This window comes from Pelodiscus sinensis, chromosome 1 (assembly GCF_052426305.1).
Source record: "Pelodiscus sinensis isolate ZL-2025 chromosome 1, ASM5242630v1, whole genome shotgun sequence".
Classification (NCBI taxonomy): Eukaryota; Metazoa; Chordata; order Testudines; family Trionychidae; genus Pelodiscus; species Pelodiscus sinensis.
In genome coordinates this window covers 112701583-112726829 of record NC_143052.1, presented here as the reverse complement: position 1 = coordinate 112726829, position 25247 = coordinate 112701583, and the positions used below count along the sequence as shown (strand labels likewise).

The 25247-nt window shown below is 43.3% G+C and overlaps 1 protein-coding gene across 4 annotated transcripts; it reads left to right on the top strand.

The window, feature by feature from the left end:
* The first annotated feature begins 4888 nt into the window (after positions 1–4888).
* Positions 4889–23581, top strand: LOC102446253 (estradiol 17 beta-dehydrogenase 5-like). 4 transcript variants are annotated; one of them, XM_075897205.2, is made up of 11 exons: positions 4889–5052; positions 6289–6526; positions 7373–7508; positions 8374–8541; positions 10704–10820; positions 11757–11834; positions 16168–16290; positions 17931–18040; positions 18274–18439; positions 19679–19761; positions 22521–23262. In XM_075897205.2, the coding sequence occupies exons 3-11, from the start codon at positions 7422–7424 to the stop codon at positions 22627–22629; spliced, it is 1041 nt and encodes a 346-aa protein (XP_075753320.1). In that variant the 5' UTR covers positions 4889–5052; positions 6289–6526; positions 7373–7421; the 3' UTR covers positions 22630–23262. The 4 variants fall into 4 exon arrangements, with proteins under 4 accessions (XP_075753320.1, XP_075753310.1, XP_075753302.1 ...); XM_075897195.2 differs by having other exon boundaries at positions 7370–7508; XM_075897187.2 differs by lacking the exon at positions 4889–5052 and having other exon boundaries at positions 6321–6526; positions 7309–7508.
* The last annotated feature ends 1666 nt before the right edge of the window (positions 23582–25247 follow it).

Genomic DNA, 25247 nt, shown 5'->3' with positions numbered 1-25247 from the left:
GCATCCTCAGAGGTGTCCCTAGAGAGGACACACTTTTACTTCTCGTGGATTTCAATGCCAGAGTAGGTACTGACTACTCCCTGGGGAATGGTTTAATTGGGAGAGAAGGTATAGGAAAAATGAACTCCAATGGTCACTTTCTTCTTACACTCTGTTTTGACCATGGTCTCGTTATAACGAACACCCTCTTCCAGTAGAAGAACCATTTCAAGTCCTCCTGGAGACATGCACGATTGGCACACTGGCACCTGCTTGATTATGTCATCGTCCAGTCTTGGGACCATGCTGATGTCTGATGCTGATGACTGCTGGACTAACCACCAACTAATATGTTCCAATATGTTGCTCAAACTAGCACCAGGACATGGTCTTACCCAAAAAAAAGCACGACAAGAAGATCAACAGAGAGGGTTTAAAGGACCCTGAGACAAGCCTTATCTTCCAACAAAGCCTTAGAAACAAGTTATGTAGCCAAGATCCACCAGAGGATTGTCTCCAGGCATGGTCCTTTCTGAAAACAGCTGTCCTGGAAACCTGTGGTGAAATTCTTGGATACACCAAGCAAAGGAATCAGGATTGGTTTGGTATTAACGATAAGGAGATGAAGGACCTAATTGATGTTAAACTCAGAGCATTCAAAGCCTGGCATAGAAACTTATCATCTCAGCAGAAGAAACATGATTATAACCTTGCCAAGGCCAAAGTACAACGAACAATTAAGAGTCCTTAAAAACAAGTGGTGGAGAGACAAAGCAAAGGAAATACAGGCCTCTGCCAATTCCAGCAATAGTCATGAGTTCTTCAGTGCTGTTAGGGCAATTTATAGACCGGTCAAAACAGGGTGTCGCTCCCTTGCGATACAGTAGATGCATTTCACTTATTAAGACCAAAGATGGCATCGATAGCTGGTGGCGGGAACACTTCAGCCACCTGTTCAACTGTGACACAACTGTTGACGACAGCATTTTCAGTGGGATCACCAGTCTACCAGTCTGCATCGATATGGATTGTGAACCTTCCATCTGCGAGATCCAAACAGCCACAAAAAAATGATAGACAAGACCACAGGCACTGATGGAATCCCCTCCAAGATATTCATACAGGGAGGTCCATCCCTGCTGTCCTGCCTATGCTCCCTCATGCTGATGATCTGGAGAGAGGAAACCATATCCAGAGAGCTCCGAGACACCGTCATAGTGACCACCTTTAAGAAGTGTGACAGGACGGACTGCAGAAACTACTGAAGGATCTCCTTGCTCTCAACTGCAGGTAAAATTCTCGCCTGAGTCCTTCTGAACCATCTTCCACTGGCTGAAGAAGTCCTTCCAGAATCACAATATGGTTTCCAATCAGGGCAAGGAACAACCAATATGATATTTTCTGCCCTTCTAATACAAAAGAAGTGTCGGGAGCAACGTCAGCCTCTGTATATGGCATTCTTCGATTTGACAAAAGCATTTGACTCCATCAACTGCAAGGCCCTCTGGTAGATCCTGTGACACTCCAACTATAATATTAAGCTGATGATAGGTGAGTGTTACTTTTTGTAAGTATGGAGAAGAAAATGGTGATCTTATTTGCTACTTAGTAATTTCTTAAAGTCTGGCAGGAGAACCCCTTTTTATCTGGCTCGCTCTCTTATTATATAGCTTCATGTCAATTCATGTTTGTGGGAGATAAACAATAAATGTGCTAACATCATTCAAAACTATATTGACTTTATAAGATGAGCAAACAAAGACTGCCCTTGAAAAGAACAGGGGACTTAGGTAATTGGTTACAAAGCCTTTTATCTCTGTCACTACCTGAGAATCCAACCATATTAGTAGTGACTAAAACTCGCTGTGTTGTACTGAAAGTGTATAGAGCTCTCGCACCTTAGATCCCAAGCACTTTGCAATGGAAGGTAAGTATCACTAATCTATATATGTTATACATGGGGAAACTGCAGTGAAGGACTTGCCCAGGTCACCCATCTAGAGTTGCCACGTGTCCGGTTTTAAACCAGACTGTCCAATATTTGAGCTTTCTGTTCGGGAAACAAATTGAAAAAATATAAATGAGAAAATATAAATGTCCGGTATTTTCTAAGTAATATGTAATGTAGATTGTGATGTAATGTCAAGTGTGTCCGGTATTTTTGTTGAAACCATCTGGCAACCCTACACCCATCAAGAGCCAGCTCTTGAAATCAGATCAGCATGGGCTGGCTCTTGAGCCCAGGCAGAATCCCTTTGACCTCTGTAGTGGGTTGGATTGGCCACCCACTGACCCCAAGGGGGAGGAGCCCCTCCCTGAGTCTTGGTGGGCAGCACCTGGCCTTAGCAATCCACCTGACAGGAAGCCAGGAGGCGGGGCCAAGGATATAAAAGGCCATCCAGAGAGCCCAGCCAAGCCCCAGCAATCATGGAAGCCGGTAGCCTCTGCCACGCTCCAAAGAGAGAAGCTGGACCCTGGGAAGCTGAGGACTGGCCAGGGCTGCTGGGCCCATTACTGGAGGACTGCCTGGAGAGTTTGTTTACCTGGCTGGAGGACTCCAAACCACGGTGCCCAGATGACCTGCTCTGGACCCAGGTACAGCCTGAGGGGGGAAATGGAAACAGCCCAGGGATAGTCGCCCCCTGTTTACTAGAAGGTCAGTGCATTGTGGTACAGATCCCCACTGACCCAGCTGCCGAATGCTCTGTTGCTACTAGGGTCCTGGGCTGGTACGCAGCAGAGTGGGCAGGCCTGCCTCCCCCCTGCCACCCCACTCTTGGGTGGCAATCTTCCCTTCTCCCCCCCCAGCTGTTCGCGTGCAGCAGCCGGATCCCCGTTTGAGCAGGGGGACCTGGCTGAGGTTGTTGTAAACGGGCCTTGAACTACTGGTGTGTGTTTGCCTGCAGCCCCGTCCTGAACCAGCATTTGGGTTTATAAACGGCCTCTCTGCAGCCCCGCCCTGAACCAGCGCTTAGGCATACAAACTGTTTTTGCTGCCACCCACCTGGAATCAAGGTCTGGGCCTTGTACTAACTGTCTAGTTGCCCCTCCCTGAAGTAGGGTCGGGCCTGAGAATGGTCCTCGAGGTATATTGTCACCCTGCCCGGAACAAGGCCTGGCGCGTAAGGACTTTTTATTATAGACGGTATGTTGGGGAGTGGGTCGGAATGGCCACCCACTGAACCCGAGGGGGGGGGAGCACCTCTCTGAGCCTCACCGGGCTACACCCTCACACTCACTCATGTACATTTGGCTGCAGGATCAGCGACTGCTCCCTTTACTTTTTGAAGCAGCTCTCATGTGCTGATCAACCCTCACGGACGTCAGTGCAGTTGCCTGAGTGACATAGGATTGCAAGTAAAGGCCTTTCATTTTCAAATGCATCGCACAGTTAATTGGCATGAGTCAAATCTTGAGCTCCTTACTCCATACTTATTGAGACCTTCAGGCAGAACTCTCATTGGCTCAGATAAATAAGAATGTGAGACCTTGACTCACTGTGCCGATTATCAGCGCTCTCATGGTTCATCTTGTAACAGCCTCTGATGTATATCAAGGGCTAGTGAAACCAATGGAGGTTGAACTGGTGTGAGTAAGGACAGAACTGGCCCCTTGCTTTTAGATGATTCTGACATAGTAACTTTTAAGGAGTCCCTTTTCAGAGAAGAATTATATTATGTGGTTCCCTAGTTGCCTTTCAAGTGATTTCAAGAATAAATGTGTTCAGTTTACAATTGAAAAGATGTAGTCTGTGGCCAGATATGGCCCCCAGCTTGCCTGGATCCAGCTCCCAATGCTCAAGGCCCCTCCAGCACTGGGGAGCTCTCACTGTCACTCCATTCCCCCCTCACCCTGCCACCCCACGGCAGGGCTGGGGCACACACACTCTACTAGGCTGGGCCCCTCCTAGGCTCTGGCGTGTGAGGGGAATGTGGGGTGTTGTCTTTCTGCTTCTCACTTGGGAGGCCACATCAGTGGGTATTTTGTTGTTGCTTGTTGCAGCCCCTGACCCAAAAAAGGTTCCCCGCCCCTCTTTTAAAATGTGGTTCAATTTGAAAAAAGTGACTATAAAAATGTCACCTTCTTCTTACTCAGATATATAATCTGCATGTATGCACACTCACTTCTCCTTACTGCAGTGAAAGTAAGTACATTTTCCCTTATAGAAACATCCCATAGAATTTAATAGAAAATTACCATTGATCTGCAAAATTTGTAAACCCATCTAAAGACTCTAGAGACAGATGTAATTCTCTGATAAAGTCTCTGGTGGTTAAAAATGCTTCAGAAAAGTGACCAATTTCTATTAAATTAAATAAATCTCTCAAAGCTTTTTGAAAGAGCTCTATTTCATTTCTATAGAAACTTATTTCTTTCACCCCTATTAAATTCTATTCAAGAAGACAGAATTTAGTAATCAGACAATTGTTAGGTAAGAGCCCATGGGAAGCAAGTCTGAGGAGTGAAAGAGCTCAGGACAGTTGGTAGATTTTTAAAGAAGACATTATTAAAGGCATCAGAGTAAACTGTACTAGTGCATAGGAAATATAGGCAGTAGGGCAAGAGGCCACCCTGGATTAAGTAAGAGATACTCAATTACCTAAAACTCAAAAAAGAATTATACAAGAGGAGGAAACTAGGTCAAATTACAAAGGATGAATATATAAAAAACAACAAAAGCATGCAGGGACAAAATTAGAAAGGTAAAGGCACAAAAGGAGATTAAACTAGCTAAAACAATAAAACATTTTACAGATACCTGGGAAGGAAGAGGAAGATTAGTGACAGGTTAGACCCATTTCTAAATGAATAAGGAAAGACAATACAAAAAAAGGCAGTAATGTTCAATGCCTTTTTTTTTTTTTTTTTTTGGTCACAGTTTTCTCCAAAAGCCACCTAGTCATTGCGAACCTAACACAGAGGACAGCAATGTAAATGGGGTGGACTCTGAGGCTAAAGTACGAAAAGTACAAGTTAAGAATCACTTTGACAAGTTTGGATGTCGTGAAGTTGCAGGACCTGTTGGAATAGATGACTCATGGAGGTTAGAAAAGATACCTCAGGACCGGAAGGGTACGTCTACACTGCAACATGATTTCTAAAAAACTAGCTCTATTACAAAATAACTTAGTCCACGTCTACACAGCAGGCAGTTAGTTCACAATAGTGTCAAAATATTGTCAAGCTAGAGGACTTCTTACTCCGTCTCGTGTAACCCTCATTGTATGAGAAGTAAGGGAAGTGGGAGGAAGAGTGCTCTGTTTTGAAGTACGTGCTGTTTAGATGCTCCTTATTTCAAAATAAGGTATTTTGAAATAAGATACGCAATTGATGGAGCTCAGTTTGCATAGCTTATTTCAAGTTAAACCCTATAGTGTAGATGCACCCAAAAGGGGTAATATAATACCTATCTATAAAAAGGCAAATAAAAACAATCAAAGGAATTATAAAGCAGTCATCTTAATTTTGGTACAAGGAAAGATAATGGAGCAAATAATCTAACAATCTTTAAGCACATTGAAGAAAATCAGCTAATAAGTAACAATTGACAGAATGGATCACCAGGCCCTTTTAGATCACCAGGACCTGGGGCAATTGTCCCATTTACCACCCATCCCTCCCCACCCACACACACACATTTGTGGTCCTCACCATGGTCATAGGTTCTCTTTTAAAAATATTAAGTAGAAAGCATTGCATGTCTGCTCTTTGAGAGGCCTGCAATGTGTATTCCATAGTTCAACTTCTAACCATAGAGCAGCCTGTGGGTCGTTTATTAAAACTTTTCTTTTTAGCTCTGTGGTGCATTCCCCCCTCCCAGTATTCATTTAAAAATGAATATTGAAAAATGGATCCCTTCACTATTCCTGATTTTTCTTCCATGTTATACAGAGTAAGACCCACATTTCTTCTCTTTGTTGCATTACTGGGGTTAGTCTCAGAGGAATACACTGCCCCGGGAGTACAGAGAGCACTGATGATGTCAAGAGATCACCACTCTACATTTAAAACAAATCCAGTCTCTAGCATCATTCTAGATTATTGGGGAGAGGGGGAATGAAGCTCTCTTTGTAATGTAGTTATTAAGTCTTGTTTCCGATTTTGATAACTAAGTTTCTTATCTTTATTCCTTGAGCTAGTAGATCAAAGCCACTCAAATCTGTAATTCATAGGAACAATTAAACAATAGGCAGTTCTCTTCTGATATTTTCATATGTCATTTCATTTGTTCTGTTCTGTTGTGTTTGAAAACTTAGTAAATATGTGATAAGTGTTGTGTAACGGGGTATATCTTTGTTTGCGGAACAGGTCGTGCCCTTTCCTCTCTGCTGGGTATGTTCCAGTTGGAACCAGTATATAAAATGCTGGAAAGGAGCTCAGTCTGTGCTGGCTGCTAGAGGAGAAGGAGATACACTGCAAGCTCCAACAAGTGCGCCAAAACTTGGAGGCCAGCCAAATAAGACCAGATCTACGTATCCAGGCAGGGGATTTTGCAGCGGGTGCTTAGACTACCAGACCACGGACGCTGTAGACTTCATAGACTCAGGTAGCAAGAGATCAAGGGAACTTTAGAGAGGAAATGGTGTTAGAATCGGCTCATGGGTTGGCGTGCTGTGGTTTGACCTCTTCTGAGTTGTTGGCAGGTGAATCTGCCACTGATAGGGTCTAGAGACAGAACCCAGTGGAAAGGGAAGGCCTGGGTTCCCCTCACTTGGCCACCACCTATCTTGAGGCGGTGGCCTGGCCTGCTGTATAGTGACTCTGGTTGTTTGGTCACATTATCCCAACTGTGTAGAATTGCTCTAGTGACTCTGGCCATTAGACCACACAACCTCAGCTGGAGAGGGTTGTTATAAGGACTCTAGACATTGGGACAATCCCCTCTGACCACAGGGGATTTTCAGAAGGATGTGGGGAAAAAACCACAGGTACAAGACTGACAATCCCAGGACGGGGAACACCCTTTTAGATTTGACCATGTGGCAGTGATAAGTCTCTTCCACACTACAAAAGGTGATGGGGTATATCTGCCCTTCAATAGTTGGTTCTAAAATACTATGTTAAAGATTACAGTGTTTTTTCTAATTATATTTTTGCTGGAAACACTTTGCATCTATTGAACAGTAGCTGTAAATTTGAAGGGAGTTCTTTTGTCCACTTCTGTTGTGTCACAAGGAAGCAATGTTAAGTCAAAAAACTTTGAGAAAAGAGACCGATCTTTGAACTGCTGTTTAATGTTGACAATTTGTTTTCTGACAGTTTTATCACTTTGCATTTGTCCTTTTTTTCCTTCATGCCTGCTGCACCAATCTTATTTACTTTTTCTAGTCTACATCCTAAAAAAATACAACTACAATAGAAATTCATACTGTTTTTCCTATCTGAAAAGCAGTGTTCAAAGCAGTGTATTCAGCAAAGAACTGAAGAAATTCTGTAAAGATATGGAGCTTGATGAAGACCGTTGTATCAAGATGAATGATGGGAATAAAATTCCTGCAGTGGGATTTGGTACCTATTCCCCTGATGAAGTAAGTAAAGCTTTCATGGATTTTTGTCTTTAACCTATTGGTTAACACTGCTGAGCACTGGTATAACTTTTGCCTCTATCGCTCCAGAAAGGCTACAAGATGAGATCTCAGTAGATCTAGTTTCAGTATCTATTGACAGTGCCCGAAAATTACTCTGGAGTCTGGAGTGAAAGATTAATTAATATATATTACAAGAATATAATTCTTCAGAAAAAACAAGGAGTCCGGTGCCACTTTCAAAGCCAACACATTTATTAGAGAATTAGAGAATAAGCTATAATGGGCTAAAACTCACATCCTCAAACACTTTGTTCCAACGTAGGGCAATCCTGCCAAATCCAAGTATTCAAAAACATAGTTCAGTTTCAACAAGATCATGAGTTTGGCTTAAAAATCATAAAATGTTTGTAAAATGATTAGCTCAGCTCAGCCAGACTGGGGGTTCTAATCCACAGTGTATGTTGATATCTGATTCTGACAGTTCCTGGTTTCCAGATCTTGTCCTAAATTCCCTTTGATGCTTATAAAAAAGAATTCTGAACAACGCGCCAGATTCTCTGTTGCCCTTCAGTGTAAGGAGTCATTTACTCCTTTGCACAGTGGGACTAACAAAGAGTGCTACACCTGAATGGTAGCTTTTTTACACCTATATTCTATTTGCTTTGCTGTGGTGTCAATGATAACGTAAGATTCTGGGCTCCAGAAGATGAGGCTCAGAACCCTTGAATTTCCCTTCAATTAAATTCAAAATTCTAAATGTGCCACTCCACATTGGAGTCTTTCTGATGGGCTTTAAAACTCTAGAGGACTAGCATAAAGTACTTCTAATACAGAGAGATTGACACTAAACATTCTTAACCGGTAGGTTCAAAAAAGTAAATGTGAGGCAGCAACAAAGGTGGCTATTGAAGTTGGCTTCCGCCATATTGATGGAGCCTTTGTCTATGGGACTGAGGAGGAAGTTGGGCGAGCGGTTCACGAGAAGATTGCAGATGGAACAGTCAAAAGAGAGGACATATTTTACACAGGAAAGGTAAGTGAGTTTTGTTTTAACAATGGGCTTTTTATTGTCCTGCTTCCTTTGCTCATTACTTTGTCTAACTGATGGAGAATGTTGAGATCTATTCAAGGCCAGTATTAAAAGGGCTGCCTTTACGGGAGTGATATTCACAGAATTGGGAAACCATAATCAGGAACAAGTTATAAGCACAAGGCTCATCTCTACATGTGTGAAACGAAAACTACAACAGCTTCTTCATGCCCCTGAAAATACAGGTCACCAGGTGGAACGTTTTATTTTATTTAGCCACAATGACTATTTTTACACTTTGGCTACGTCTACACTGGCCCCTTTTTCGTAAGGGGCATGCTAATTTTGAAAGTGGGAATAGGGAAATCCGCGGGGGATTTAAATATCCCCTGCGGATTTAAATAAACATGGCCACCACTTTTTTTCCGGCTTGGGGAAAACTTTGAAGTAGGAATAAGAGATCCTCCGGAATAGAGCTTTATTCCGGAGGATCGAGCCAGTCTAGACGCTTTTTTTCCGGCTTTTCCCCAAGCCGGAAAAAAAGCGGCAGACATGTTTATTTAAATCCGCGGGGGATATTTAAATCCCCCGCGGATTTCCCTATTCCCACTTTCAAAATTAGCATGCCCCTTCCGAAAAAGGGGCCAGTGTAGACGTAGCCTTCCTGTGCACACTGGTGACTCTGCATGAGGGACCATTATGGTTCCCTTTAAAATGTGGATTTAGTTTTAAAATTGATCATGTAATAATGGCACCTTCTTATTCAGCCTTTCTGTTCCCTGTGTACATTCAGAGTCCTATCTACTATGAAGTCTATGGAAAGAATCACTGTTACCAGCTCTACAGAGACAACATGGCTAAAGGAGAGTGGAATGGGTTTCATTTCTCCTTGGCTTTCATTGATAAAATTGTTTACTAATTTCCAATCAATTGCACCTGTACTACAAACTAATTTAAAGCAAGGAATTATCACTGAGGGTATGTCTACACTGCAACGCTATTCCAAAATAACTTAGTCTGCGTCTACACAGCTGGCAGTTATTTCGAAATAGTGTCAAAATACTGTCAAGCTGGAGGACTTCTTACTCCGACTCCTGAGTAAGGGAAGATGGAGGAAGAGTGCTCTATATCGAAATAAGTGCTGTGTAGACGCTCCGTATTTTGAAAGAAGCTACACAATTGACGTAGCTCAATTTGAGTAGCTTATTTCTAGTTCAGCCCTGCTGTGTAGACACACCCTGAGAGCTAGATTCTAAAACAGTGGGCTTGAAAGGTGTCACTGAGAGCATAATTTGTTCCGAAGCATCTTTGCATCTTTATTTCTGGAGATGATGGAGAAGAAGCGAAGAACCCACCTTGATCCATACTGAGTTTGTAGAACTGGCAATTAGAAATGCCCCCTTTTGTAAATGGGATACATTTGTATTGACTCATAAGGTGTCAATATTCACATCATCTTCTCATATTTGCAGAGTTACATTTCAGAGTAGAACCACACAGTAAAGGGGGTTCTTGGGATGGGATTTTTTCCACATTAGAACTGATGTCTATTAGAAATGGGATTTGTTTGTACTCCCATCTCCTGGTTCCCAGAACAGTGTGCAGAACAGAAGGAAAAGTAAGTGAGTGCGCCCAGGTGTGCAGTTCTGGCAAGAGCTGGCTGAGCTGCAGCAAAAGCCAGAAGGGAGCTATTTAAAGAGCTTGCAGGGATCCAGGTTTCAATAAGACAGTACCTGTAAGAAATTTTAAGTTACTTTCACCTCTCGTGCAGAACCTAGTCATATACAAGGGATATCTTCCATTCCCTTCTTCCAAAGGCCTGCTCCTGAAGTCAGACAACACAGTGACGCTTAATAATCAAGGAGAATAAATTTGGCCACAATTTAAATTGGCCTCACATAGGGTTCCTATACTGACCAAGTGTACTTCTGACATCCTAACCATTTTGTTCCCTCACTCTGCTTCTTCAGGAAATATTCATTTCTCACTCTGATGTGCAACTTTGCACACAAACAGCTCGCAAACCAACCCCTCTGTGAAAAAGGCAAATCCAGTGGTGTGCCTTGATTAAAACATTTTAGAAAAGTAGTTTTTGCAGAAACAGCCTTTGAGAAAGCAGACAAGAGAGGACTTCTTCAGAAAAAAACTGTTTTGAATCATTACAGCTTGCAAGTAACTTTCACCGTCCTGAACTTGTCCGAAGCTGCCTGGAACAATCACTGAAGAAACTTCAGTTTGAATACCTTGATCTCTTCATTATCCATATGCCCACGTCTCTAAAGGTAAACATCTCTTTAACAAATATACATAGGAAAAGCAAAATGTTTGATAATATATCCATGGGCCAGAGCATGTTAAAAAAAAGTAGTCTATGTAATCATGCAGCCAGCCTACAGATGTAGCCTATGATGCATATTCGAGTGGAAGACAAAAGACAAAAAAATGCTAATGGGGTATTCCTTAATTCAGTATTTGAGAGAGGGACTTGTATTGTCTCTCATTGATAGCATGTAGTTTAACAGCCTTATACTATTAATCTTTGCTATTAATACATCATATGCTACTTGGCTTCACTCTATTCCACTAAAAATATGTATTTTATTGAATTGGCAAATATGTATTTTATTGAATTGTTCCCCGAGCTAATTAATTTTACAGAATTAACATTTATCCTCTTATTTACTCTTTCTAAGCATCTAGGGTAAATTTTGATCGTGGAAGATAAGATACACTATATATTTGAGCCATGTGTAGGAACTTTACTCAAAGGTGGTGTGCAGATAAATTCACTAGCTCAGTTTGACAATTTACAGTTGCTGCTCTGTCCTTAGAGAAGTAGAAACTTCAGTTCAGTTCAATGTGGTTCTAAATCAAATTATTTCACTTTTGTTCTGATGCTGCTGGTGTCCTTCCATAAAGGACTTAAAAGAAAGGGAACTAATAAGATGTTTATATGAGAACTCATAGGAGTTGCTGGTAGAGCAAATTCTTGGTGACTAGGCAATCATCCACCTCATGCTTTCTCATCCAAATGTTTTGAGCTTGTGGGAAGTCAAGTGGTTTAGCTGAAACCATTCTATTGTTTTTGCTAGATTTAGATTTCAACACTTATCCTCCACCACTCCTCCTCATCAAAACTCTTTCCTTAGCCCCAAAATAATTAAAATCCATTTGTATAAAACACCAACACTTAAGGGGATTTTCTTTTTGTTTTTAAGCCTGGGCCAGATCTATTACCCATGGATGAAAATGGTAAGGTCATTTTCGATATTGTAGACCTGCGTCAAACTTGGGAGGTGAGTAACAAAAATATTAAACAATAACACAGATAATGTTTTTACTCAACCACAGTTTCTTACTTAGATGGTGTTTAGCATTCTGGGAAGTTTTAGTCAATGACATTTTTTAGATAGATATGGAGAATGTGATTGTTCTGTATGTGGGAGGCTGGAATTGTTAGCAAATGTGTTGTTGAACTTCCTGTTGATAAAATGTGGATTCACGCTTAACACATCTGCTTCCTGTATGTATAGTTGAACATCATAGCTGCCAGCTTTAGTGACAAAAATAAGACCAGGCCAACACTCATAGGGAAAGTCGAATCAAGATACAGAACTCCAGCTACATTAATTACGTAGCTGGAACACACCTATCTTGTTTTGCCTTTCCTCGCCGTTCCCATAGTGAAAGGCTTATGGTGACAAACTCTCCAGTCAGCTTCCCTTACTCCTAACAGATACAGGAGTACCTGCAGCAGGTGGCGGCACCCTCTGAACCCTCTTAACTAGACTCGCTAAATTGAACTCTGGAAGATTGATCACAACAGCATTGTTCTTCCGTCTATGAAGACATGGCCTAAGTTTTGGCTGGTTTTTGTTCCCATTTTTCCATAGTTGGTTGATTACGTTGGGCTAAGAAGCTGCCTCTTGGAATCATCAACACATTTTTCTTACTAAATTCATAGAAACATAGATTCCTAGGGCTGGAGGAGACCTCAAGAAGTCATAGAGTCCAACCTCCTGCCCAAAGCAGGACCAACCCCAACTAAATCATCCCAATCAGGACTTTGTCAAGCCAGGATTCCACCACCTTCCTAAGAAACCCATTCCAGTGCTGCACCACCCTCTTAGGGAAATAGTTTTTTCTACTATCCAACCTAGATCTCCCCCACTGTAACTTAAGACCATTGCTCCTTGTTTTGCTATCCGTCACTACTGAGAACAGCCTCTCTCCATCTTCTTTGGAACCTTCCTTCAGGAAGCTGAAGGTTACTATCAAATTCCTCCTTACTCTTCTCTTCTGCAGACTAAATATGCCCAAATCCCTCAGCCTCTCCTCATAGGCCATGTGCTCCAGCCCCCTAATCATTTTGGTTGCCCTTTGCTGGTCTCTTTCCAATGCATCAACATCCTTTCTATAACAGGGGGCCCAGAACCGGACGCAATACTCCAGATCTGGCCTCACCAGCACCAAATAAAGGGGAATAATCACTTCTCTGGATCTTCTGGAAATGCTCCTCCTATGGCACCCTAATATGCCATTAGCCTTGGCTACAAGGGCATACTATTGACTCATATCCAGCTTCTCGTCCACTGTAATCCCCAGGTCCTTTTCTGCAGAACTGCTACTTACCCAGTTGGTCCCCAGCCTGTAACAGTGTTTGGGATTCAGATCAGTTACACCCGTGTTAAGAGGATGTTGCTCAGGGGTCACCGAGGGCATAATCTGAAGACAATGGGGTTGCAAAGGTATAATTGAACTGTTCTTATTAGTGATGGTGCAAAAGTTGGAAAGAGTCCAGTTCAAATGGCAGAGAACAGCGGGTGCACACACAGTCTTAGTCTCACTGTATTGCTGCATTTAGGGGTGTGTTTTGGAAAAATAGTTAAATTGGTACAACCCCTAAAGTAAAGGCAGACAGGGCTGATCCACAACATTTTGGCACCTAAGGCGGTGAGCTCAAATGATGTCCCCATATCCCCTTGCTTGGGCCAAAACTTTGAAAGGTCTCAATTCTGCCTTCTTCCTGTTCTACTCCTCTCATGGTACTGCTCTGCTACCTACATATGCATCGGCGGCAGACACAATTTTCTATACTCTGGGTCCTAGTGGTGCTCCCCCCACAATCTGGCACCTGAGGTGGCCGCCTCAGTTCACCTCGTGGTAAGGCCAGCCCTGAAGGCAGATATGCTTTTCCTTGCTGCTTACACTGGGGTATTTTATTCCTCTCAATTTGAGGGAATACGCTTTCCCATTGTAGGCATGTTTATACCAGCATGACTGTCTCGGCTGGGATAAGTTATATCGTGGAGTGTGATGGGGCATCGCTCTCCCTTCAGACATGCTTTTCTGGATATTTCTGTTACAATAGACCTGCTTCAGAGTGTCGGGTAGAGCTCTCTGCCTGCATCTGATAGACAACATGTCTGGCCCCTTCACAAGATATAAAATAATCCAAATGAAGAAAGTCTCAGTAATTCTGCAGCCCACAACAAAGGCCGGGTCCTTGCAGTCTCACTCAGAGAGAAAGGTCAATAGTCATTGGGAGGAGATCTGGACTCCTATTTGTGCCCAGGCAATGAAAACAAAGTCTCAAGGCTACAAAAATAGAAGCATAAGCCAGTTCCACCACTGCCTCAGAAGGCCTGTGTGCTCAAACAGATTCCCCAGGAGAAAATCAGAGTCCCACCCAGAACGAGCCAGTTTCTTCCCTTTTAAGGTCCTTCCTTTCTCCAGGTTTGACAAGCCTCATAGGTGCAGTGGCTTGGGGCTAATTATGCCCTGAGAAGCTCTTTAAACATTAGGACTGGTGTGGGAGCAGCCTCACCACACTAGAGGAGGTTAACTACATCCCTGTCTGAATGAGATAATTAAAGTGGTAAAATAACTGTGCACAGTCCAGCCTTTCTTGAGTGTTCAGGGCAAGTGAAATATGTTTGCACTTGTAAATGGAGCAGATTTTATGGGGTAATCACTGCAAGACAACCAACAGGAAGCTATGTAATGTCTTTTATTTTATTTTTTTAACAAAATCACTTTGCAGAGCAAAACTACACTTTGAGATGTTCTGGTCTTCTCTTCTTAGGGCAGTGATATTGCCAATGTCATTTTCAGGGACAGAATTATGATCTGGGCTTTACGTGATATATTTTCCACAGAGGAGGAATGAAATATTTTTCCCTGGAGTCAGCCAAAATGAGAACTCCATTGATCCCAAATTCGTTAGCTAATGCTCTTTGAGCAGCTCCAGATTGCAGCCTATTAGTGGGGCAACCTGTCATTGCTGAAGAGCTAGGATCAAACTCTGTCCACACTTCCTCCCACCATAAAGTCCATCACTTAGTTTAATCGCATTGCTGCTTTTCTCTAAAGAAAGGCCAGAAATTAAATACAAAGCAACAGCAGGTCATGCAGAGATTTGGGGAAAACTGATATAGTGTCTGTTCATATTATTCTTGGAAATAATTGTCCCTCACTTACACAAGCACTAACGTGACACCCTCATTCAAATGGAAAAAAGCTAAAACTATTTATGCCTTCTCTTCAATGGACTCTGCTTGTAACAGATAATAGAAAATACTTGCTAAACAGGATTTAGCTTCAGTAGTGTTGTTACCACAGCACTGCTCCTGATTGGAGACTCTGAAGTCATTTCCTATGATCAGGATAGGGAAACGTGTATCTCAACACAACAATTCATGGCTACTATCAGTAAATAAAATGAGGGGTCCTGTGGCACCCTAGAGACTAACAGATGTATTCGGGCATGAGCTTTCAGTGTTTCATCAGAGCAATTAAAGTGGAAGTTACCGAAGCAGGAATATATAGAAGGGAGAAGCTGCTTGTGTTAATTAAGCTAATCAAGTCAGGGTGCAAGTGGATCATTCACGGCATTTGGTGTGGAGATGTGACTATTCAGAGAAAGAAAATTGCCTTTGCAATGTGTTTTTAATTCTCAGATACTTTTGTACTATAAAACCCTTAAAGTAGCATTAATAGTCCCTTACTTACGCAGTATCCTGATTTCAGTGTTCACTAGCAGTGATTGGGTATCACTATGTCTTTGAGCTTCTTTGTGTGTAAGGCAGAAATGAGAGAGATTATATACTTCAGGGGTTCTCAAACTTTCTTGTATTGCAACCCCCTTCTGATAACAAAAATTACCACATGGCCTACACTTAATCCTTCCCAAGCTCCGCTGCTCCGGAGTCGGGAGACCCAAAGCCAAAGCCCAAAGGCTTCAACCCGAGGCAAGGTCCTGTAACCTGAGCCTTGTAACCCATAACTTGGACCTGACTGGTGGGGGTTGGTCTTTGGACAGTCCTGGTGACCCCATTAAATTGAGTTATGACACAGTTTGGGGTCCCCAACCACAGTTTGAGACTCACTGGTCTGCTTTCAACTGGGGAAGAAAATGTCTTTATTCAACTGTGGCTTCCACAAACACGTGATGCCGAAGTGAATGGCTGGAATTTTGTAATAGAACAAACTTCTCTTCCATGTCTGTATACAAACATTTTGGTGCAATAATTGTATATTGAGCGAGCCCAGTTGAGCATAATTTTTAATGTGTGTGGAAATTATACTGCCAGTTGTGATAATAGAACTGGCCGTTGTTGTTTTGGCCAGGCCATGGAAGCATGTAAAGATGCAGGATTGGTGAAGTCGATCGGGGTTTCCAACTTCAACATCAGACAGCTGGAAATGATCCTGAACAAAGCCGGGCTCAAGTACAAACCTGTTCTCAACCAGGTAAAACTCTGTCCCTAAGATGGAGATCTAATAGAGTTCAGTTAGACAAAATTTGTAACTTCTAGTCTGTTAAGGGTTTCCTTAATGCGGGAAGAAACTCAGTGCTCAAAGGAATGAGAAACTCCAGCATGCCTTTCGCAGTAGGAGCTAATGCCCAGCCTTTCTTTTAACTCAAACAGGAAACTTCCTTATTCTTCCAGTTCCAGTAGACACAAGTTAGACTCTGTTATTGAACTATTCAGAATGTGTAGGTTTTGGGACTAGCTGATGTTTAAGACAGAGGCCATTAGAACTATAGCTTGAGGTTCAAGTTCTGGAAAAAAATATATAGTTCTATGTTATTTGGAATAAGGGCTGTGTTTGCTCCCATCACTGAATTCATGACAAAGTTAGACAAATCAGGAAAGAATAAAATAGAAAATACCATAGAACAGTGTTTGAGAAGGGTCAGAGAAAGAAAGGCACTGCCACTTCTCTGTACATCCAGAGGTCTTCTCTTGCTACCTCATATTCCCCGGATATGGGAATGAACATTTAGAGCACCAACATCTCTCTGTTTGGAATAGAGAGAATGTTTTGTTACCAGATTAGCCAAACACATACTCAGGAACGTGGCTTTCAGTTAATAATCAGAGACAGCTGATTCAGATGGATTGTGTTATTTTCCAATCCACTTGCCTATCCTTCATGTAAATACCCAGATGTATTCTATACCCACTGGATAAAGAGAAAAAAATGACTTGTGTATGATAAGCAAAATAGCTCAGGATATGCATAGAATTCAGTTGTTGAAAGTAATTTTGCTTCTTGAAAACTCCGTGGGGTTTTTTCAAAATTAGTATAGCAGAAACTCCTCCCAAGTTCTGCATTGAGAATAATATATAGGTAAAAGGTACTTTTGATGTTTTAAATTGCTTTCATGGTCATTGTAGTTAATCCAGTTCAATATCTTGATCCATATCCTAGCTTGGTAACAATACACAATGGTCCAAAATCTGCATCTAAACCACTTACTGAGAACACAGTGGAACTAAACACATGAGGAATGCAAGCATGCTGTGGCCCTCACTAAAAATCTTTATTGAGCCTGTCCTCCCTTAATGGCTGTGTCTACACTGGCATCCCTTTCCGGAAAAGGGATGCTAATGAGACACATCACAATTGCAAATCCGCGGGGGATTTAAATATCCCCCGCGGCATTTGCATTTACATGGCTGCCGCTTTTTTCCGGCTTGGGGATAAGCCGGAGAAAAGCGCCAGTCTAGACGTGATTCTCCGGAAAATAAGCCCTTTTCTGGAGGATCTCTTATTCCTACTTGAAAGCCATGTAAATGCAAATGCCGCGGGGGATATTTAAATTCCCCGCGGATTTGCAATTGCGATGTGTCTCAGCCAATGTAGACACAGCCAATATGTCTTATCTTCTGTTCTCTACTAGATAAAATGTTGTTTGGGATTTCTTATCAATTAAATTGCACCCCATGGTCATTTGGATCATTGGGCTGTATTTTAATACCAGTATATTTCAAATTTTCACATTCTGAATCCTGTTGACATAACATCTTCTGTCTCTTTTCCACCTGCTGCTGCTGCTCAAATTATCTAAAATCTCAATTTTGGTTTGGGGGGTGATTCTGCAGGTTGAATGTCACCCTTACCTCAACCAAAGCAAACTGCTGGCCTTCTGCAAATCCAATGGTATCCTCCTTGAAGCCTTTCATACTCTGGGCTCACAGCGAGGGAAGATGTGGTAAGGAAAGAAACTGGGCTTTGCTCCCAGGTTTAAAACGTCAATAATGGGTCGGAGGGAGGGGAAGTGCCCTCTCTCTTCCAAATGATATTTAAAGAGTTATACAATAAAAACAAGAGCTGGAAAAGACCTAGAATGTTATCTTAGGTTGTACCGGTACTGTCCTCACTTGGCTGTGGTGACTGCATTCCTGATCCCAGAAATGTCCCCTCTTTTGTCTGTTTCCCCTGTAGGATCGATCTAAGCACCCCAGTTCTGCTGGACGACCCTGTATTGGGAGCAATTGCAAAAAAATACAACCGAAGTCCTGCTCTAATAGCTCTGCGTTACCAGCTGCAGCGCGGTATCGTGGTCCTCTTTAAGAGCTTCACCAGAGAGCGTATTGAAGAAAACTTCCAGGTAAAACAAGAGTGTAGAGAGAAGAGAATGAGGGGCACCCTTTCCTTAACTCTTAAAGGAGACCACATTGAGAGCTGAGAAATATTGTGCCTTGTACATTGCACTATTGCAGCGTCCTGCCCAAGAACTATCAGCCATTTTTCAGTGCAGTTCTAAGGCAGGTTCTCTATTCTTGGAGACTCCTTTTGCCACTTCAATACTTGAGCTGTTTAATTTGGCACCCCTTAGAGAACAAATAATAATAGCCGATGAAAAAAACCCTGGAGTGTTTGTGTCTCCCAAAGGCAATATTTTGAGGGAGCAACTGATTTGTAGAGTCCTTTCCCAGAGGCTATGTCTAGACAACGCGAGATTTTCGAAAGAGGATATGCAAATTCCCACGGAACGACAAACCATGTAAACCTCATTTTTTAAGGAAAAGCAGCTTGTCAACAAACAGGAGGGTTCGCCGACAAAACTGCATCCGATTATTTTCACTTTCAAAAGCGCTGCTTTCGAAAGTGCTGCTTTCAAAAGTGACCGTGAAAGAATAAATGCAAATTCCTGCTAAATTTGCATATCCTCTTTTGAAAGTCTAGCATAGTTTAGATGTACCCAGAATGACTACAACCCTCTTCTTGACATCCAATTGGATAAGGGTCCTGTCTGAGCTTTGGAAAAACAAATGATCTTCCCCAAGGAGAGTGCCCCTTTTCTGTTTTTGCCCCTCTTGCCTAGACAACTGATTATCCCCAAACCTGGTTCTGTCCTCCCCTGCCCATTTTTGCCCAGGATCAGTTTTGCTAGGTAAATCAGCTTCCTATGGGATCTCTTGCTCTATTTCCCATACCTAAGGAGCAAACCGTACAATATCAAACTGACTGATTCTAGATTAAAGGAAAGAAGAAAACAGAGAACATTTCCAGAAGAGAGCACAGAGCGTGTCTTCTCTGTAACATGCCCTTTACTTTCAAAGTGGTAGCTGCCTTTGCAGACTACCTATTATACCATGTGCAGAGTATTGCTAGAAGTTTCAGGATGAAATTCACAGAAAGGAGATCACAGCAGTTACATAGCTGCATGCCCTTCACCTTGGAAATATCTAAAATATAGTGAAAAAAGCAGGCTCAGATTAATATACATCTTTCATTTCCATTTCACTTAATATGAGGCTTGTGCATCTGTAAATGCACATACTCATGCTTCAAAGAGCCATCCCCTTCAGGAATAACCCAACGTTTAATGCGGTCTTCTATTCAGGTTTTTGACTTCCAGCTCTCTGCTGAGGACATGAAAATCATTGATGGGATGAACAAAAACATTACCTACCTGAAGTTAACACCGTGAGTCTCAATGCTTTGTATTTAGAGCTCTCTGGAGAGGCAGGAGAATGGCTCCAGTGGTCACAAAGCGACCAGATTTTGTGTTATACTGACCCTCGTGATAACAACGGATGTACTTAGAACAGGGGTGGGCAAGAAGCGGCTAACAGGCCAGATCTGGCCTGCCAAGCTACCGCATCTGGCCTGCAGACACCTCGCCAGCAGAGGCGTAGCAAGGGTGTTATGCACCCAGGGGCAAAGGCAAAATTTGCATGCTCCCCTCCCCCGCCATCACCGCGCGGCAGGGCCCTGAACCTGGTGCAGAGCTGAGCCTGACCCTGGGAGGAGAGGGGGGAGCTTGTACTGCATCTTCCTCTGCCCTCTCCAGTTTGGGGCTGGGCCCCTGAATGCACTAACCCACCGGCAGAGGTGGAAGAGGGTCGGCCTGGGGGCGGAGAGGCGAGGAGGAGGCTCCAGCAGACAGAGGTGGAGCAGACAAGCCAAGAGATGACGGGGACAGCAGAGGGGGACTAAATTGGTACTTCCCTAGCATGGCACCTGGGGGCAAATGCCCCTCCCCCACGTGTCTCCCTCATTACATCACTGCTCGCTGGCACTCTTACTACACAACAGCTGCTGCAGCTTTACACAGCAGCCTGCTAATTGTTATACACTCCAAGCAGGGAGGAGAAAGCTTCACCCGCTGACCCCAACCCTTAGCAAAATCCCCCAGCTCCCATTGGCCAGTTCCCAGCGAATAGGAACTGAGGAAATTTTGCTGAAAACAGGGGCAGCAAATGAAGTCTCCTCACTCCCTCACCTCCTGCCCCCACCTCTCTGTGCTGGAGCAGAACCACGTGGAGCAGCAACCCAGGACACAGGCAGGCAGGCTCAGTTTTCTGCAGAGCTGCTGGCTGGGAGCCGCCTAGGTAAATGCCTCCCAGCTAAAGACTGCCTCTGGCACCCCAGCCCCTCTCTCCCTTCAACTGCCTGCCCCAGGCCACCACCCAAACCCTCTGTATCTCCTCTCCCCACCTCCTCTAGGCCAGATTCCTCTCCTGAATGCCCCTCCCCGACCCTGCATCCTATTCCCCTGCCCTACATAACCACCCAAAACCTCTGCACCGCTTCCCCCAGGTCACAACTCCCTCCCAGACCATGCACCCCCTCCAACAGGCCAGACTCCTCTTCTGAACCCATAACCCCTCCTGGATCCTTCACCCCAGCACCTGACCCATATCACAATCCCCTCCTTCACCTAAACTCCCTCTCAGACCCCACACTCCCTCCTGCACCTCAGTCCTCTGTCCCAAGCTCCCTTCTACACCCCACCTGCCGATCCAGACCCCGTGCCCCCTCCACAGAAGTGTAACCCTTGACCACTTACCAAAATCTTGGGGTGGCCCCCCATTAGAAATTATTGCCCATCCCGACTTAGGATCATAGCTATTAGAACTGGAATGGAGTCCTAGAGTTTACGGCTGGAAGAGATCACCTGAACTGTTAGTCTGATCTGGATATCGCATGCTACCATTACCACCCACCACCCTCTTGCTGAACCCAACAACCAAAACTAGACCAGAGCATCACAGCCCACAGGAAACTAGGACACACAGTGGGTGAGGCAGTGTATTTCATTGGACCAATTTCTTTTGCTAAAGAACAAGCTTTCACAGAAAACTCTTCTTCATGGCTGGGAAACAGTCACAGATAAATACAAGGAACAGATTTTTTTTTTTTTTAGCATAAACAGTTAACACATATTTCAAAGGACCATTCAGGTGAAGTGGCCTGTAGAGATGTGAATGTTTAATTGGTTAACCAGTAAGTGTCCTATTAAGATGAGGCTTTCTAGTTAAAATTAACCAGTGGGGGCTGGAACAGCTCCCTGCTTGCAACAGATAGCCCACCATAGACAGGGGTGCTCTAGCCTCTGTCCATGGCAGGAAATACCTCCCCCACGCCCCAAAAGCAGGGGCTGCTTGAGCCCCACTCCAGTCCAGCATCAGATGGGGGGACCACTTCAGACCAGCTGAGCTAGAGTGGCCCCCACCTCCCTACCATTAACCGGCTAAACAATATGTTTCACCAGTTAAACAGAATTTAACATCCCTACTGGCATGTTAACACCCCTGCAGTTGTATGGGGACAGGAGGAGGAGAAAAGAGGAGAAGGCAGCTCTGGGGAGGGAGGAGGGATTGTTAGAAGTTTACAGAGTAGCTGTATGCATTATTACAACAGTCTCTTTTCAGTCCATGATTTTTACTGACTAGCAAAGTTAAGCTCCCAGATTGATCTTTTCAAAGTATTGTGCAGATTTTCTTTGAGGATGAGGACCAGTGTTCCCTGTCAGCTGAGCACTGGAGCAGGCACTCAGAAGAGATTCAAATGCTGCCCAGCTGTTTACCAGGGCACCCATAGCTAGGTTTTCTTTCTACTGGTGATGCATATTAGCATATGCCTCGGTCACCTAGAAAAGTTTATGCAATGGATCAGTGGAAAAGATTAGAGGGAACATTGATGAGAACTGGTAGGACAGAGACTCTGGGATGAAGTGTTCACCCACAAGTGATAGGGTGTTTGGGTATTATTTTCCTGTGTTAGGTGATTCGAACATATAATTGTGGTTGTTAGGGCATTTAGTACACTGGATGATGCTGACTACATGTTGTCATGGGTGTTTGTAGGATTCATAGATCTTGGAAGGGATGGTGTAGGAAGTATTGATCGCTGTAGGAGTGGAGATATGTCTGCAGATTTTGCATCTATTGTTTTGGCAGGGTCTGGTACTGCCTGTGGCCTGTATGTCCTAGTCTATGGAAGGAAGGGGATGAGAGTGAAGGCAAAAAGACAGAGTTCACTTCCTCAGAGCAAGCTCCCTACACCTGAAATCTCCAGCTAACAGAGAGCACCTTGCGGATTAGCTGAAGGATCAGAGAGTTGCACATTTCTCCTTTGTGGATAAATCCCTAGCTCTGCGCAGAGCCACTGGGCGCACCTGACAGTTGAACTCTCAGAACCCTCACAACACGGATCTTTGCAAAAATTTGGATCTAGATTAAATAGACTTTGATCTGGGCAGCCTTTATCTCTGCAACAGGGTAAACAAAAACAGCCAACGTTTGTATTCAGAGCAGGATCTCAACTTTACTGTTTGGGCCTATGTGCATTTTTAAAACTATTTTCCCAGCTTCATCACAGCCCAGTATTACTTGTTCTAGATTCACTGTTTACTGAGAATAACAATCTCTCATAACAGCCTTCTGCCCTTGGCAGTTACAGACAGTTGTGCCCCATTCAGTCATGTTTTCTTTGAGCTTTATTAACTTCCAAGGGAACACAGGCATTAGTTATAAACTCTGTTGTAAGATCATCTCAATAGACACTATACATCAGAGCACTCATGTGCTTGGGTAGTACTGTGAGGGGCCTAAAGAAACCCCTACAGCCGATGGATAGCATTGCAAGTCTGCTCCTTGAGATTCCTGTTTTGCACTCAGAAGTCTTGGTAATGCATTTACATGGGGATAGTTAATAAATGTTTTCTTTTATAGGCTTGAGGACCACCCTCAGTTTCCATTTAGAGATGAATAATAGAAAGAATCTTCTCAGTGTGCCTGAGTTTATTTCACATGTAAGGAATCAGACGTACATTTCTTCTCCTTACCCCCACTCCAGTGATTAGTCCTAGAGAAGCACTCGATTCTGGAAACCCTCCTTCTGCTGGTGATATCAGGAGATCTACCCTGTATTTTAAACGGAAGTTCTAAACAACCCAATCTCGGAATGGAATGGTTTTTGATGGCTAATTGGGAAAAAATAAAGGTGTCTGTGTAATGTACTTAGTGAATCTAGTCTCTGGTTTTTGATAATTGTTGTTTCTTTACTTCATTCTCAGAGCCAGCAGACAATAGCCCCTTAGACTTGCTCTGTGTGAGGTGCGATAGGCCTCCAAAGTGTGGTTGACCAAATGGGTTTGAAAAATGGTAGAGTCTGTCCATGTTAAATCCTCAGTCCCAATGCTGCAGAAATATGTGCTGCAGCAGCAGCCCCTAACTCCTTTTAACACAAACACACTCATGCTTCCGATTTTCCTCTTGGGTTTTCTAAACTCCAGGACTACATTTCCCAGCATACAGTTTTGGATCTCACAGCACCATAGTCAGCTTTCCTGGAATTCTGTTGCCAGTGGGAAACAAGTGCAGAGCCATTCTTGCTGGTAATGGCCTCTTCCATCTGCCCTAGTGACTACTGCTGCTGCTCTCTGACACATTGGGAGAAACCAGCTAATGGGCTCTGTGTAGTCCAGGGATGGGCAATAATTTTTAATGTGGGCCACTCCAAGATTTTGATAGGTGGTCAAGAGCTGCACTTTTCTACAGAGGGTGTGTGGAGTCTGGGACAGAATTTTGGTGCAGGAGAGAGTTTCCCTGTGTATTTGGCTTGTGGAATTGGTCTGTTATAAAACAGATACTTGAAGATCTGTTAATGAATGCTCATCTGTTTGGGAACACTTTAATCTTCCTGGGCATTCATTAATATATCCTCAAGTAGCTGTTTTGTTACAGACCAATTGCACAAACCAAATACACAGGAAAGGTCTGGAACTATAATTCATTCACACTTCGATTCTCACACCTATGGATTAAATAAAGATACTGGATGGCTGAATCATTATCAAACTACCAAACAATGAAGGTGACCATGGTTCTTTGTCTATGTAGAATCTCATGATACCATCTATATGTTCTGAAACAAAAAACAGGACTATGTAGCACTTTAAAGACTAACAAGATGGTTTATTAGATGATGAGCTTTCGTGGGCCAGACCCACTTCCTCAGATCAAATAGTGGAAGAAAATAGTCACAGCCATATATACCAAAGGATACAATTTAAAAAAATGAACACATATGAAAAGGACAAATCACATTTCAGAACAGAAGGGAGATGCGGGGGGGGGGGGGAAGGAAAGTGAATGCCTGTGAGTTAATGATATTAGAGGTGGGGAAGGGTAGATGTCTGTGAGTTAATAGTATTAGAGGTGATAATTGGGGAAGCTATCTTTGTAATGGGTAAGATAGCTGGAGTCTTTGTTAAGTCCCCTGCGGAGAGTGTCGAATTTTAGCATGAATGCCAGTTCAGAGGATTCCCTTTCAAGTGCAGATTTGAATGTCTTCTGAAGTAGGATGCAGGTTAGCAGGTCATTGAGACAGTGTCCTTTCTGGTTGAAATGACAAGCAACTGTTTTTTCTTTGTGATCCTGTCTAATGTCTGTTTTGTGGGCATTGATTCTTTGGCGAAGTGTCTGAGACGTTTGTCCAATGTACATAGCAGACGGACACTTCCGGCACATGATAGCATAGATTATATTTCTGGAGGCGCAGGAATATGTGTTCTTGATCTTATAACTCACTTGGTTAGGTCCAATAATTGTGTCAGCAGAGTGAATATGTGGACAAAGCTGGCAGCGGGGTTTGTTGCAAGGGAAAGTACCAGGGTTGGTATT